The sequence below is a fragment of the Phodopus roborovskii genome, unplaced genomic scaffold (assembly GCF_943737965.1).
Source record: "Phodopus roborovskii unplaced genomic scaffold, PHOROB, whole genome shotgun sequence".
NCBI classification, from domain to species: Eukaryota; Metazoa; Chordata; class Mammalia; order Rodentia; family Cricetidae; genus Phodopus; species Phodopus roborovskii.
The window spans coordinates 51,199,587-51,215,184 of record NW_026126480.1 but is presented as its reverse complement, the minus strand read 5'-3'; the positions used below and the strand labels follow the sequence as shown (position 1 = coordinate 51,215,184).

The following is a 15,598-nucleotide window of genomic DNA, read 5'->3' as shown; positions in this document are numbered from 1 at the left end:
GCTCATCTTCTGTCAGACTGCATGGGAGATCCCATGCACCCTTCTGCTCAGGACTCAGTGTCTCCTACTGGCCCCTCAGGACAGTGCTGCCTGCTTTGGATTGGAAATTTCATTGCAGAGCAGAGAAGCAGACTGGAGTTAGTGACAACACCCAGGGGCAAGTTGTGTCCTAGCAGTCAGCTTTGTCATATCCCCTCTCCTCCCAGACACCTAGAACCTTTGTATACCTATTAAAGAGACACTGCAGAAGGTTCAGGAAGACCACTGAGGGAAGGGCAGGGCTGAGATTTTGAGAGGAAACATGAGGTTCTTTATTTGCTAAGTGACCCTGAACTGGTTACTTTCCCCCACATCAGCCTCACATTCCTTATCTGTCTCACCCAAGGGCCCTAGAGTAGAATAACCTTCCTGAACTCAGGTCACTATGCCTCCTTCCTGGCCTCCTCTGAGGCTGTCACACTCCAAAGAGATCATATAGATAGTGGGTACAAACAAGTACCTGAGAACATAGGAAGGAAGGCTCCAGAAGGAAGCAAAAGTTAGTTCCCAAACTGAAGTCTGACCTTGCATTATTTTCCTGTTTTTAGATTTTGAAAATTTTTTATTGGTTAGGAGCCAGCTGCTCTTCCAGAGGACCTGGGTTTAGTTTCTAGACCCCACACAGTGGCTCATATCCAGTTGCAGGGAATCCGGTGGTGTCTTCCGGCTTCTGTGAGTTCTTCACATATTTGATGCATATACATACATACATACAGGTAAAACACTGCTATTCATAAAATAAAAGTAAGAAAATCTACATTGCTAATTTTATTTTATTATTTTGGGTCTATAGGTGTTCTGACTGTAGGTATATCTGTGTACCACATGCATTAGATTCCCTGGAACTGGAGTTAAAGATGGTTTCAACTGAGTGCTGGAAATTAAACCTGGATCCTCTGTAAGAGCAACAAGTACTAAAAACCACCAAGCAATTTATGGGAGAGGAGAGGAGAGAGAGAGAGAGAGAGAGAGAGAGAGAGAGAGAGAGAGAGAGAGAGAGAGAGAGAGAGAGAGAGTTTTGATGATGCTGGAATCTAAACTTGAGTCCTTTGGGAGAGCAGCTGCTGCTCTTAATCACTGAGCCATCTCTCCAGCACTGCCCCCCCACCCCGCCCACCATCCTGTCCACAGGAGGCAACTATGTCCTGCTATCCCTCTGCCCCACACAAGATGACCAGTCCACGTGAGGCACAAGGCTCAGATGGGAACTTTCTGGTTATCAAGTGTGAAAACAAGTCAGTCCTGAAGAACTGGGCTGCCAGGGCTGCCTGGAGAGCTTGTGCCTCCTAAGATAAATCTGTTCAGCTTCTGGATGGAATTGGATGGAGCAGTGCCAGGTTGGAGGATGCCCAGGCCTGCTTCTGGACTGCAACGCTGCAGCTCTGCAGCTTGCCCCTAGTCACATCCAGATGCTGCCAAAAACTCAGCTCTCACTTCTGTCTTTAACTAATCACATTCCCAAAGCCATCAAGAAGGACCATCAGGTACCTGTCACACACATACCTAACAGGGAAGGTCCAAAGGAGCCCAACTTTAACTAAAGGGTGGGTAATTTTCTACTCTAAAACAAACAGGAGCCTGGTGAAGGAGCCCTCTTTTGCACCCAGGCTGCACAGCACCAGCCCCCACACAGTCACACATGGCTACTTACCTCCAGGGAAGGCACACCCTGGCCCATGGGCTGTGGATATTCCCGCAGGAGCCGTTCCTCATCCAGGAACTTGCCATCCCGCCCATTGCTGGCCGGCTGGAAGAGCCCATAGTTGAGTACATCCTTCAGGCCTTGGTTCAGGGTGCACAGTATCCGCTGCTTGGCCACCCACACGGTGGCATCTGGGTTAAATCGAATGCATTTCTGTAGGGAGAATGGGGACATGGGTCAGGGATGCCCAAGGTCATCGGAGCCACCAACCCAGGCACAGAATTAAAAGAATTCTGCTCCTTCTGCTCTGGTCCACTCTGCCCCAAAGTAAAGTTTACCTTTGCCTCTTGGACAGAGCGGCTAGGGAAAGCAAGACAAGTAAACCAGTCTGGGAGTCAATGAAATGCCTGCCATCTAAGCATGGAGCCCGAACTTGAACTCCAGAAACCACATAAAAGCCCAGTGCTGGGGAGGTAAAGACAAGTCAATCCCCAGGACTTCCTAACCAGCCATCTTAGGACCAACATCAAGATTATCATATGCACATACATGCACACAGGCACACATGAGTGCACTGTGTGGGAGAAACATGTACTGAGACTCTCAGCTAAGTACAGCTTTCCCTAAGATATCCTGGGAGGTTGCAGGATCCCCTCTGAATCTCCAGATCCATGGACACTCAGGTTCCTCATAATGACATGTTTTTAAACTTCCACACATCCTCCCAAATGCACTTTGTATCGGAACACACACTGTCATCTACGAAGTTCATGCTTGAGAACTGCAATTGAGTTAGCGACTAAAAAAAAAAAAATCTCACTTTTGTTTCAGGCATTCACGGTTGTCCTAGGACACATGCAGCCTATAGGACATGAATTGAATATACTGCATGATTCCCTATTTGTTTTTAACACCTAATAGACACACTGCACATCTGTGCAAAAGTCACACTCGACTCTGATGAAGATAAAGTAAGCTTTGTGCACAATTCTCCAGCTACCTACACAAAACCCCTGATGCAACAGCCTACTGTATGACAGAGACAGTATACCCACCAGAGCAAGCTGGTTAGTGACACTAGTCATATGGGTGAGCTCTGGGTTTGAATGATAGACCCTTGGACCCTGCCTCAGTTAATAAGGTAAAAGAGCAATTAAGGATGATTCTAGACATCAACCTTGGGCACACATGTGCTCATACATATGCAAACATGCATATTTACATGTACACACATACATAAAAATGGGAAACCAAGCTGAGCAGTGGTAGTGCACACCTTTAATCCCAGCACTCAGGAAGCAGAGGCAGGTAGATCTCTATGAGTTTGAGGCCAGCCTGGTCTACAAAGGGAGTTCCAGGACAGTCTGGGCTGTTATATAGAGGAACCCTGTCTCAAAAGACAAAACAAAACAAAAGAAAAAGAAACAAAATGGAAAACCCAAAACCCAACCCAACTTGAAGAATGAGGGGTAGCAATTACGAGAAAGTATTTGATCAGGGTAGAGGGGTGGTCAGACCAATTACTGCAAGTAGTAATTTCTTACATGATTAAACAGCACCAATAGGACCTCCAAATCCATCACCTACACTCCCAAAAGATGCATTTCTCCCTCTGAGAACTGGAATAGTGACAGCTTGGTTGTGTTCCCAGTGGCCTTCTGTGACACTCCTTGGAAACCAAGGAAAGACCAGGCCAGACTGGGTCCATGTCTAGCCAAGACTTCTCATGTGTGTTCGATTAAAATTGGTCTCTACTGTTCAGCCATAGCAGGTGCTTTCATACTGCAAAGACAGCTAGGAAGAGCTCAGGGCTGACTGAAAGAGGCTGTTTTGCAGGGGGATTCTGTGTGTCTCTGCCTCAGGGTACAGAAGGCCCTGCTGCCTTCAGGATCCAGGCACTGAGCACCAGCAGGTGCTCACAGCTTCAGAATGTTCTATTCAGCTGCTGTCAGTCCTGAACACTGGTCTAGTAGCCACTACCCAGCCAGGGAAGCTGACACCACACACATGAATGGATGTTCCTGTCGGCCCCTCTCTGGTGTCACCGGCTGAGTTCAAGGTGACCCTCTGACCTTCCTGGGTTACAAGACCTAGTGGAACCAGTTGTTCCCTCCAGTAAGGAGCCACATGCCCCCACCCCTACCATCCATCCTGGCTTAGTGAGAACCCTCTGTAATCTTGACACAACAAAAGCATGATAAGGGATATGGCCTCCCGGGACTACTGGTAACCCACCACTCCCAGTTCAGGAATCATTGCAGGATTCAAGTTACAGTACACAGATGGGAAGTCCCAACTCAGGTTCCCTTATACCACATTACAGAGCACTTCCCCAGCCCTCCCCGAGGCCAACAAGAACCTGCCAACTGGCAAGTGCCTAGGGGGGCCCAGGGTAGTATGCCACCTCCCAGAGGATTTGTTTGCCATTGTAAGCTACACAAAGACTGGCACTCACTGCCATTTTATGGGCAGAATAGGGAAGCCCAATGTTCACTTCCCTAGTGCAAGAACCAACCAAGCCTGAGAAACAAAGCAGCAGATTTGGAAAGCAGTAGAGCCACCACATGGAAACCCTTCTGGAAAGAGCAGGAGTTCAGAGGTCAGCAAGGCCCTGGTCTTCCACCCACCAGCTGGGCAAGACCTACTAAGCTGCCACCATGTTGATTCATTTCTCAGTCAAAGTCTGGGCCTCACTCCAACCACATGGCAGTCAGAAATACATGTGGCCATAAGCAACATACCTGTCAAGGGCTATGCCCCCTAAAGAAGACAGTGATCTATTTAGAAATGGGGTTTTTACAGGTGTGGCCAATTAAGATAAGGATGCACTGGAGGGGGGTGTACTTGACTCGATACCGTGACATTGTAGAGATGGTAAATGTGGATGTCACAGAAGGTGCATAGGATGGACACTTCAGGAAGGTTATCAGGGTGATGTTCTTATTATAGGACAAAAAAATCTGGAGGTCTCCCGCAAAGCCCTAGGGGTCCTAAGTTAGCCTGACCAACTAGGGACCAATGAGCCTGTGGAGGATGTTTCACATCTAAACTGTAACATCCCTAAATCAACCATCACTGATGTACCCCTACTCTAACATGAACTTCCACACCAGTGTACCCTGCACTCACACCATCCCTGTCCCCCACCCATCCTCAGCTTCACTCCTAATATCAACAACAGAACTAGGATGAACTCTTTGACATGAGATTCCCCAGCCTGCCCTATCTCCCTCTTATGTCTTCTGTCATCCTGCATTCACCTGTGGCCTTAGAGTTGGAGTCCCCACATATCCCTCTTCTAAAAACAGATAGCTGTCCTTCCTCATCAAGTCACCAGAACCATCTGCCAAGACACAGGTCGATTTCATTTCTGATGGAATTCTTCAAAAAAACATTTCTGAGGGGAATCTCCTGATAGAACCAAAAGTAAAGGAAGTCCTGAAGTTTACCAGACATCAGGGATGAGGTGACTCACTACCTGTGATAATGGCTTTACAGTGAAGTGATTATCAACACCTTATCTCACTTAGCTATGGAAATACTCCTAGGTGGAGACACAACAACACTGTGGTGGTTTGAATGTGATGCCCCTCATTTGAATACTTGGTCCCCAGTTGGTGGGGTGCAGTTTGGACAATTTAGGAAGTATGGCCTGGCTGGAGGAAGTACATCACTGGGAGGTGGGCTTTGAGAGTTAAAAGATTCACACCAATGCTACTTTGCTCTCTCTGTTTCTTGCTTGCAACTCCAGATGTGAGCTCTGAACTTCCAGCTCCAGATACTATGACTCTACTCTGCTATCATGGATTCAGATCCCTCTGGAACCATAAACGCTTTCTTCTATAAGTTGTTTTTGGTCAGGTCAGGTGCTTTATCACAGCAATAGAAAAGTAACTACGACACCCACCAAAATCTACAAGTGTGAGCTGGGGCTGGTCATGATGCTAACAGTGTGAGACAAGGATACTTCCATCCATGAAGTTCATCATTAAAGTCAAATCCAAGATGAAGTTTTGTAATACAAAAAAAAAAAAAAAAAAAAAGGCAGAGCCCCTTTCTCCAAGTCCCAGACCTCTTTGATGGCACCCAATACCTGATCTGTATTTGATGATAATGCATTCAAAGGTGTTCTGCAAGATGTGAGCCAGAAACTGAAATATTCAGGCTCAGGCAGCAAGAATCTAGCATGTATGTAGACAGGGTGAGAAAACACCCAGCCTGGATCTGCCACTCAGTAGAGGGCAAGAGCTTTGGAGGACACAAAAACAAATCTTTCACCCCATGCTTGCTGACCATAGCCTGCCAACCTAATTTGCAAGGGCAAGGTTCAGAGGCTCTTGATCTTTGGCAAGTCCAAGCAGAAAAGTGCAAGCCTCCGTATTTCAGTCTCAATGTGCATCAGTTTGTTCCCATAGCAGCAGAGCCACAGTCTGCATGGCACACATCCAGTGTCCTCCATCCTGGGAGCTGAAAGTCCCAGATGGAGGTGTCTCAGCACTGGCTCCTCCTGAGACCTGTCTCCTTGGCTTGCAGGTGGAGTCTTCTCCCTGGCCTCCCAGGGTCACCCTGTGTCTGGTCTCCACTTCTTATTAGGACCCCAGTCATGTGGATCAGAGTCACCCCTAATTGATGTTGTTTTACCCCAATCCCCTCTTGAAAGCCTTCCAAGCTCCTAGGGTCAAGACTCCAACACAAGAACAAAAGAGCTCACACCTATCCTGTAACATGTATGACTGGATGCCTAAGAGCAGATATCTATAACCCACAGAGGTCATATGCTCACGGTGAGGGTTGAGGGGCAGGTCTGCACTGACTGCCAGCCCATGTGAATGAACATTAGTGAGGCACAAAACACAATGCTGGAGCTGCATGCCCACCACTGCAGAAGGGCATCCTCCCCTAGTGTCCTACACATGAGTGTTCTGAGTCACAGCAGCACTGTGTGTCCATGTCAGTCTGAAGCCTGAGACTAGTGAATATACGGGCTGCTCCATGAGACCTCAGTGAACTTGAGGGAGTGTCTAGACAAAGTAATGAAAGCAGTAAATGCTACACTGTATAAATACCTTTCATTACAGTGGGCAGACTGGACAGGAAGGTAAACAACCCTAGGCTGGAATTACACACAGAGTATGTAAAAGTATAATGTCCTTCCTGCCTCCTCCACCTCTGTCAACTCTGGCTGCTTGAGTGAGACTTAAGAACAAGCATTAAAGGAAGGTATTCTAAGGTAGCTGGGACCAACACCAGAGCTGGAAACATGGTCCCTCATGCCATGGCATTAGTGTAGGCAGAGCACTAACATGTGCTCCTAACATACTCCTGACAAGGAAGTACATTTCACATTAAAAACCATTCTGCACTGAGCATCCACACCATCACTGACTTCTTTATTATGCTGTGTGTGTTCATGTGTGTGCAGGTGCACATGTGTGTATGTGCTGGTACAAGACCCCTTCCTGTCACCACCCTGAAACTCACTGATTAGGCAATGCTGGCTGACCAGTGAGCCCCAGGGACCTATTTTTCACTGTCACCCAAGAGCTGGGATTACAAGAGTGTACCACTATGCCTATATTTTTAATGTGGATGATAGGGATTGAACTCAGATCCCTGAGCTTGCAAGGCAAGCATTTTACCAACAGGGCCACTTCCCCAGCTCTCGCAATGCATTTGGATGACCCATGTTGAACACAGGTTTGGGGGAAGCTGACAAGGTGCACTGAGGAAGATTTTGCCCTGGAAGGCTGTCTGTCTGCAATCTGTATTATCTGCACCTCTGAAAAACAGCAATCCAAGGTCAACCCATGCTTTGACAGCTCACAAATGCAGCTGTCCAAATGAAATTGTTTTTGTCTTGAGCAAAGGCCCATCAATCATTCTAGGACTTGTGGCAGTCGATGCCCGAACATGACTGGGGCCAACACCTGAAGCTTAACACAAGGACTTTAAAGAGAACTGCTGACCTTGACCTAGAAAGGCAGGCTAAAACCATGATGCTGAAGTCCGAGGGCCAGGCTCATGCTTCTGAGAATTTGATGAAGGAGACCGTGGCTGTGGATTCCCTTTTCCAATTAGAACATTTCCAATTGCAGAAGCTTAACTGCAGCCATCTGATGCTGTGAAGAAGCCTCTCCTACTGTCAAGGCGAGACTGAACTGAGAAGCACTGCTCAGACCCACCAGGGCTCGTGTGCTCCTTGAAGATGAGTTAATTTTCCTCCTTACCCATTCTCTCAGGCAGAGATGTCACAAAGTAGACAGACCTCAGAGGGGGAGTCAGGTGCATGACAAAGTGGTTACCACCCTAATCAACACCCCTGCATCTGAGGTGGGACACTCCAGAGCCACACAGTTGCCAGGAGCTGGAACCTTGGGGGAGGGGTACCCTGAGGCTTTCCTCTTGAGCTGCAAGTCCCTCCCAGTAACACAGAGTGAAGGAGGGAGATTAATCAAAGCTAATTAATCAGGAGGAGAGAGGGAGGCCGGCTGGCAAGTGGAGAAGACAGGCAGGAAGTGCTGGAAGGAGTTGGGGATAAGGGTGGGGAGGTAGAGATGGGGTTCGCCCACCAGAGTAGAGACAAAGTGGCAACAACCAAGCTGGGAAGCAACTTCAGAGTCAAGATGAAGGGATCCTGAAAACCCAACTCTTGGAGTGGCTTTGGGGGCCATTAAGGGGAAGCTGTTTCCTTCTGGTCATAAATAGGAAATCCACCTTCATGTAGAGACTCGTTGTTCTTCCCCTAACGGTTAATCCAGTAGAACTAGCCAGTCTCCTGACCAAGGGAACACCTCTCAGGAAAGCTCACTTGCCATGATAAGGATAAAGGGATAAGTAATTATCCATTTAATGAGATAATGTGTTTTTCCTTCCCAGAATCCCTGTGTAGTTCCTAAATTCCATTAGGTCTGCTCACCCAAGCTCTGACTCAGAAAGGAGTAACTTTCCTTTTTCTTCCCTGTCTCTTTCATTTAAGCTCTGGCCAGAGCCTCAGAAAGCTTCCTTCAGCATCCTGGGCCTTTTTACTCTTTCTCCAACGCTGTCTTTGCCACCACATAGCTGCTTTCCCTACACGTGCATCTGTTTACAAACAGCACAGTTGTCTTCTCTATCTCCACCCACTGAGCAAGTACCTAGATTTACAGCTGCCTGCCTCAGGATTTTTCTTTTAAATACTTTTTTCTGTGTCTGTTCTTAAACTCTTTTATTAACATTACTAAGGATCCTGAGGGGATCCCCAACTTTCCCAGTCACATGTGACAACCCCAAATTTCTGATAAGACTGTTAGGTCTCAGGCCCTCCACATATCCAGAAATGAGCTCAAACTGGACTATCGAAGGATTTTTGGCGGCTAGAGAAAGGCCAGCATTCCTGGGGAACTTGTGAAATGTGTTTTCTGTCCCCAAAGCAGTAATTTTCCTCAAGTCTAGAAGGAAGGACGTGGCTTTCTTTGGGCATGCTGGCCCATGCTGGCCACCAGGCTCCTCAGTCTCTACTCATAAGTACTTGCAATATATCTCAAAGCCCCACATTAGCCCGTCTCACTTCCCTGTCCACCCTAAGCTCCCTCCAGCTCATAGGCTTTCCTCCCTGCAGCTACCCATCCTCCTTGTAATCCAGCTACTCTTGCTCTTTTCGCTCTTGCTATCTCCTTGCCTTCTTGCTATCTCTACTGCTGTTTCTCGGTATTCTCTTGCATCCTTGCTATTCCCTATCTCTTGCTATCTCCATTATTCTCTCCCATTCCCCTAGTCCTGGCCATGTCCAGTCTGCTCTCTTTGCTCCCTCAATGGACTTTTCTAGATGCCTCTCTTATTCATAATAAAAAAAACCTTCCCCCTAATGGAGTGGCCATTTCAACTGTTTCTTGACTGTGCCCCCCTTGCACACAAACACAATCACAGCATAGACCTTAGAAGACAGCCATGCCCTCAGCTTTTACACGGATGACTGGATCACCTTTCTGGTGACTCATCATGGGACCAGCAGCAGAAAAGGTGCTACATGCTCTTTGCTTAACCTGGCCTCTGAGCCTCAGCATTCCACCCCCATATGGGATTCGCTGGGTTTTTCTGTAGAATTTGAGTAATGCCAGGACAAGGATTACATTCCCAGAAGTTATTTTCTCAAAGAGAATTAAGCAGGAATTAGCCATGAACTTAAGCAGAAAAGCATACCATGCTGGCTGATTATGTCTGGGCTCTGAGACCCCTGCAAGCTAGGTCACCTGATTTAGCATATAAAACTCCTAAAAGAGGGAGGAAGGGAGAGGGAACTGGGATCAATATTAAAAAAAAAAACAAAACAACAACAACAAACAAAAAACTCCAACCTGGCATCCAGCAGAGGAAGGGGCAGCTCAGGATCTGGACGACATAGAGAAGAGACATGACTCAGCTGGTTTTAGTTGTTTGAAAATGTGAGACATGAAAATCGAGTCCCTCTCCACCTGTGGCAATCAAGTCGTAAGAGAGGAATAATAGCTGCAGGATGAAGGTCGCCTTTCCTCGCTTCCCCGCATGACGGGGTCCCAGGGCCTCTGCTCTCTTTCAAACAACTTATGATACACCAAATTCCCTGTGAAAGCTATGAAGTGGGACTGCTTGGCTGAAGCACAAGGAAATGGGTTATTCCGGTAGCACTGCAGAGTAGATGGGGATGGGGCTCCCTTTGGCTTTAGTGATGAGATAATGAAACCACAAAGAAAACCGGACCCCATGCCTTCTTTCTCAATAGTGATCCAACTTTCCACTACAAAGCACCATGGGTAGTCACTCTAAGTAGAAACAAAATCTGAGGCACAAGTTTCTATACTGCAAAAGGATAGATGGACAGATGGACACTTGGATGTTTGCTAGAATGGGAGGATGGGTGAGTGGGTAGAAGATGGGCAGATAAGGGATGGATGATTGAGTTGGTGGGTGGACAGGTATGTGCGCAGATGGATGGGTAAGAGGATGCACGTGGTGACATGTTCCTATGATCTCAGCACTTTTGGGGAGGAGGCAAGAGGATCATGAGTTTATGGTCAGCCTGGACTACATATCAAAACTTCTAAGAGAGCAAGAGCAAGAGAGGGGGTGGAAGGAGAAGGAGAGAAAGAGAATGGATAAGAATTTGACTCTGAGAATATGAATTTGACTCTGAATTCATGACAGTGTTTGCTTTGCCCCTGAGTGGAGGGGACTGGAATGAGGACAACAACGACTGATTATATCAGTAAAACTTAATCCTATCACTAAAAAGCGAAGAGTGAAGATTGCCTGTGGTCATAGATCTGTATAATAGACACCCTGGAGCCTGTGGTATTTCTCAACATTTTCTCTAAATGGAGAATAAAAATACTTTTGAAGCCTTCAGGCATCCTCAACCTCCTGGGCCTGGCTGGATGGTTGGGCATCAGCTATGGCCACTGTTCTTAAAATCCAAGCCTCTAAATGAGGACCATCATCAATGTCATCTACTATCCAGTTGATTTTGTGACTTTTTTCATTTCTGAGATGAAATCAACTTAAGGAAGGGAGGGTTTATCTCCCTCACAGTTTGAGGGCACAGCCCATCCTGGTAGGAAGGCATGGCACAGGAGTGTCACATTGCTTCAACAGTCAGGAAGCAGAGAGAGATGAACACTGGTGCTCGGCTCACTTTCCTCTTTCTATTCAGTCCAGGACCCCAGTCTATGAAATGATGCTACTTGGATGCCTCTCTGGAAATTCCCTTGCAGACATCGAGAAATATGTCTCCCAGGTGATTCCAAATCCAGTCAATTTGGCAACGGGGATGAAGCATCACATCAGTCCTATTGGGTGGCTTTTCTTTTACAGCAGAAATGGGTGGCTTTTCTTTTAGAGCAGAAAATGTGCCCAATCAGATGAGATCCGGCACGTTCAGGGTGGTATGGCCATAGACAAATGTGCCCAAACAAACTTGCATATTGAGATGCAAGCAATCTCTATAGTCAAGTCTTTAGTCCCAAATAAACCTCTTTTGGGTGAGCACTGCACAAGCAGAAAATAGAGTCCATTCTGGGCCAGTGAGAGCACTGAGGTCACAACACCTGATGCCCCAGAGTTCAACCCCAGTAACCCACATGGTAGAAGAGAGAACTAACTCCTACAAGTTGTCCTCTGACCTCCACACGTGTGCCAGGACATGTGTGCACACACACAAAAATAAATACATAGACAAATAAATATAGTTAATTAGTTAAATAAATGCTTTTAAACTGTGTAAGGGAAAATCTGTTTTAAGAAAGATGTGCCAGGTGAAGTGTAGCCCTCAGCATAGTTGAAACTTTGGACACAGGAGTTCTTCATGTCTGAGTTGGTCAGGGGGTCTATCTTGTGATGTTTAAGAATCAATCAGCATGGTGGCTTACTCCTCCAGTCCCAGCACTGATGAGGCTGAGGCCAGGGAATTGTCAGATATTCAAGGCCAATCTGATCTACCTAGAAAGATTGTGTCTTGAAAAAAATCAAAAATAAGAAAGAGACAAAAACCCCAGTAGATTTGTGAGTGTGGTATGTGTACAGATATAAGGGGACAGACATGTCCCCAATGTGAGAGATGGGACCCTAAAGAGCTAGTCTCTGCCTCTCAGTCCATCCATCCTGTGACTCCACTTACCCTGCATGTGCAGAACAGGAAAAGCTACAGAGAGATCCATGAGCGAACAGACAGCTAGCTGGTACATGGCTTCCTCCAGGGTTGAGAACTGCAGCTGAGGGGGTGGCACCCCCTACCTGTGAGTGGTGCATTCTATGAATTATGGTGAGGTTATTTTTTTAAAGAAAGAAGATGGAGGCTGAGGAGACGATCAGCAGTTAAAGAACTTACTATGCTAGCGTGAGGATCAGAGTTCAGATCCAGAGAGCCCTGCCATCCTCAGAAAGGATCCCCTGAGCAAGCTGCCTAACAAGCCTAGCCATATCATAGGTGAACTCTGGATTTGACTGTGTGACCCTACCTCAACTAACAAGGTGGGAAAGAAGCAATCAAGGATGATTCCTACATCAGCCTCCAACACACCAACTCACACACACACACAAACATACATATACACATGACAATGAGTATAAAAGAAAGAAAATGGGTTTTTTGCCCCTGCTCTCAGAAATTGCCACGGTACACAATCTGTTTCAAACTGATGAAACAGTACAGGTCACTGCTGAGGGCCTTGTATACTCTTCCCCTCCACTCAGGACTCTCTGGTAAGAGTCTGTGGCTCTGGAATGCCCAATGAGAGGGTTTGTCCTCCACAGCCTTGATGTGGTACTGAGTCCAGCCATTACCATTCTCCTGTGTTACTTTGACATGGGATTTTTTTGGTACATTTTGGCTGCAGTATTGGTGGTAGAACATACTTTTGATGGATCATTTCTACTTCTATATTTATTTATTTACTTATTACTAGACCTCTACCACAGTCTTCTCCCCCTCCACTCTCTGCCTGTAGGATGTACTGTATGTAGTCATGCACTTTGTATTAATATATTAGAAATCTACAAATCTGTTTTGTACTTTTTATACTGTTGGACACTTACAATCAAAACTTTTACTCTAGGGTATTGAATAAATTTAGTCTTATTAGGAAAAAAAAAAAAGAGTCTGTGGCTCTGATCACACCAGTCCTGACCTTGGTCCCATCATTCTGGAACCTGTATAGTCAACTCCTTTCCCTGCCAGCTCTGTACCTGGATCCCATCTCCATTGTCCTTCTTCCCAGGAGTCACCAATCTGCTTCTTCTTCCAGCCTTCCTCCAGTCACAGCAGCCAAGACCATGTGTCCAAATTTAGTGACATCACATGTGCTGAACAGTACTCACTTAGCCACCCAAACCACTATGCCCTGGCCATGTCTCAGTCCACCCAGTGCCAGCCACCACATATGATGCACCACAGCATGGGGCCACTTTTGTGGCTTTGACACACAGACTTCATGACTGACTATGCTTAGGAAGTTCTAGGTACACAACTTCTGAGCTCAACTCAAATGTCCCGTCTTGACTAACGAAGGAGGCTTAAGTGAGCCCAGTTCCTTCGGCCAGGCTTCTGCCCTCTCTCTGTCACAGCTGTGGCTGCCCTAGAAAAATGCACAGGGAACCAAGGGAGATATACACCGAGCAGACAGCTCCTTGGGCACTGTGAGAGAAATCACAACTCCAAGGTGGCTAAAGACCTGAGAAAGTCAGGTGGAGCATCTGCCTGGATAGAGCTCCCTCTGGGGAAGGAAGAAATCCTGGAGGAGCTAAAGAAAGGCAGTGAGTGACCAACACACTCTGGGTGAGGTGCTGGTCATGGAGGCCACAAACTGTGTGGCCTGATCTATGTGAAAATATTCAGAAAAGGAAGAACCACAGGCATAGAGGGTAGCTGTGCACTTGTCAGGCTGGAAGTGTGGGGGATCTTCCTGGGGTGGTGGGGTGCCCCAAACCTGGATGGAGGCAATGGGCACCCAGCTTGCCAAATTTACTAGAAACTCTTGACCTGCAAGCTTAAAATAAACAGACTCTGTGATCTGTAAAAGTTATAAATCAATAAAGCTGTTCTGACTGGGGCAGTCTTTTTTAAAGGTAACTCTGGCGAGGGAGATGCTCAGAGTTGGAGCAGGTGTGTGGGTACAGGGAGGAAAAAGGGAAGGGCCATGGCCCAGGCTGTATCCAGGCCAGGAAGCCTCTGTGCTTTTCACAAAGTGTCCAAGAGAAGTGAGCTCTCTCTTAATGAGCTGTTGTTATACTGGGGATGTGGTGGTGGTGGGTTCAGGGTTCAGGGCAGAAAGAGAACTAGGGATATGTGCCAGGCAGATGATACAGGAAGACTGCTGTCTCCAGGCTGCATAGGGAAGATAATGACTTGGGCAGTTGAGATCTGGGAGTTCAGAAGAAAGTATTCTTCAGGCAGAAGCCTCTAGCAGGAATCAGAGACTGGGAATGGTGAGATGCCAGCTGTGACCTACAAGCTGTGAGCTTGCTGCAAGTTCAGATCCAAGCTGGATGGTGGAACTGGGAGCTTTGGCTGGGGAGCCAGGCACTATGGCCCCAGCTCCTCCACTGGGGGGCTTCCCATTAGTGACTTAGCTAAGACAACGATTAGCCCAGAATGTAGTGACTTGTGGTACAATGCTGTAGGGAACAAGGGGGAAGGTGAGCCATTCAAGCCAGCATTCTCTGTGATGCGTCCTAAAGAACTCAGAACAAACCTTCCTGGCATGGAAGGAACGTGCCATCATGCATAACAGTCCTTGCCACCCATACCAGCTGCCTGTTTTGCAAAAGCACAGACACTGTGAACCTTTGAAGAAGTGCCACATTTTCTCTTCTCCAAGAACAACATTCAAATGGCTAGTCAAGGTGACTAAGTTGGGTATCAGCCTTCCTTAACCCTCTCACCATGGATGGTCACCCCATGGTCCTTTGTTCTCAGCTACTGGACAGGGACATGTCTTCACAGCAAGCTGAGTCTCCCTGGTATTCAAAAGCACAAGAAATTTCATAGATGCAAAGCCAGCCTGACAGTCACCTGCCTGTGACCAAAAGAGAAATGACTATACTGTGCCTGGAGCTCCAGTTCAATCTCACTGAGAAGCACAATGGTCAAGAGTGTTTCTGAGCCAGGCGTACCGGACAGAGCATTTGGAAGCAGGTGATAGATAGGGGCTGACGTGAGACGGGGGTGGGAGACAGGAATAGTGAGATGGAGAAGCAGGGACTTCTTGGAGTGCCCAATCTGGAACAGTGACTTTGGAGAGGTACATGAGTGAGACAGAGACAGAGAGAGTCAAGGAAAGAGAGAGGACAGATGAACTGCAATAAATAGTCTTTAAGGGGGTCAGGGTGGTAACTGAAAAGCTTTTTGCTAAATGAAATACCCCATAGGAAGATATATCTATGTCATAAATGGAAGAACTAATTAAGGCA

At 47.0% G+C, this 15,598-nt stretch overlaps 1 protein-coding gene across 1 annotated transcript in view; it reads right to left on the bottom strand.

Annotated features, from left to right (window-relative positions):
* Positions 1-15,598, bottom strand: part of Shank2 (SH3 and multiple ankyrin repeat domains 2) — a 420,233-nt gene that overhangs the window by 350,882 nt on the left and 53,753 nt on the right. Inside the window, exon 4 of the mRNA XM_051193484.1 lies at positions 1,691-1,894. Coding sequence (XP_051049441.1) covers positions 1,691-1,894 — 204 coding nt within the window. The remainder of the gene's footprint in view (positions 1-1,690; positions 1,895-15,598) is intronic.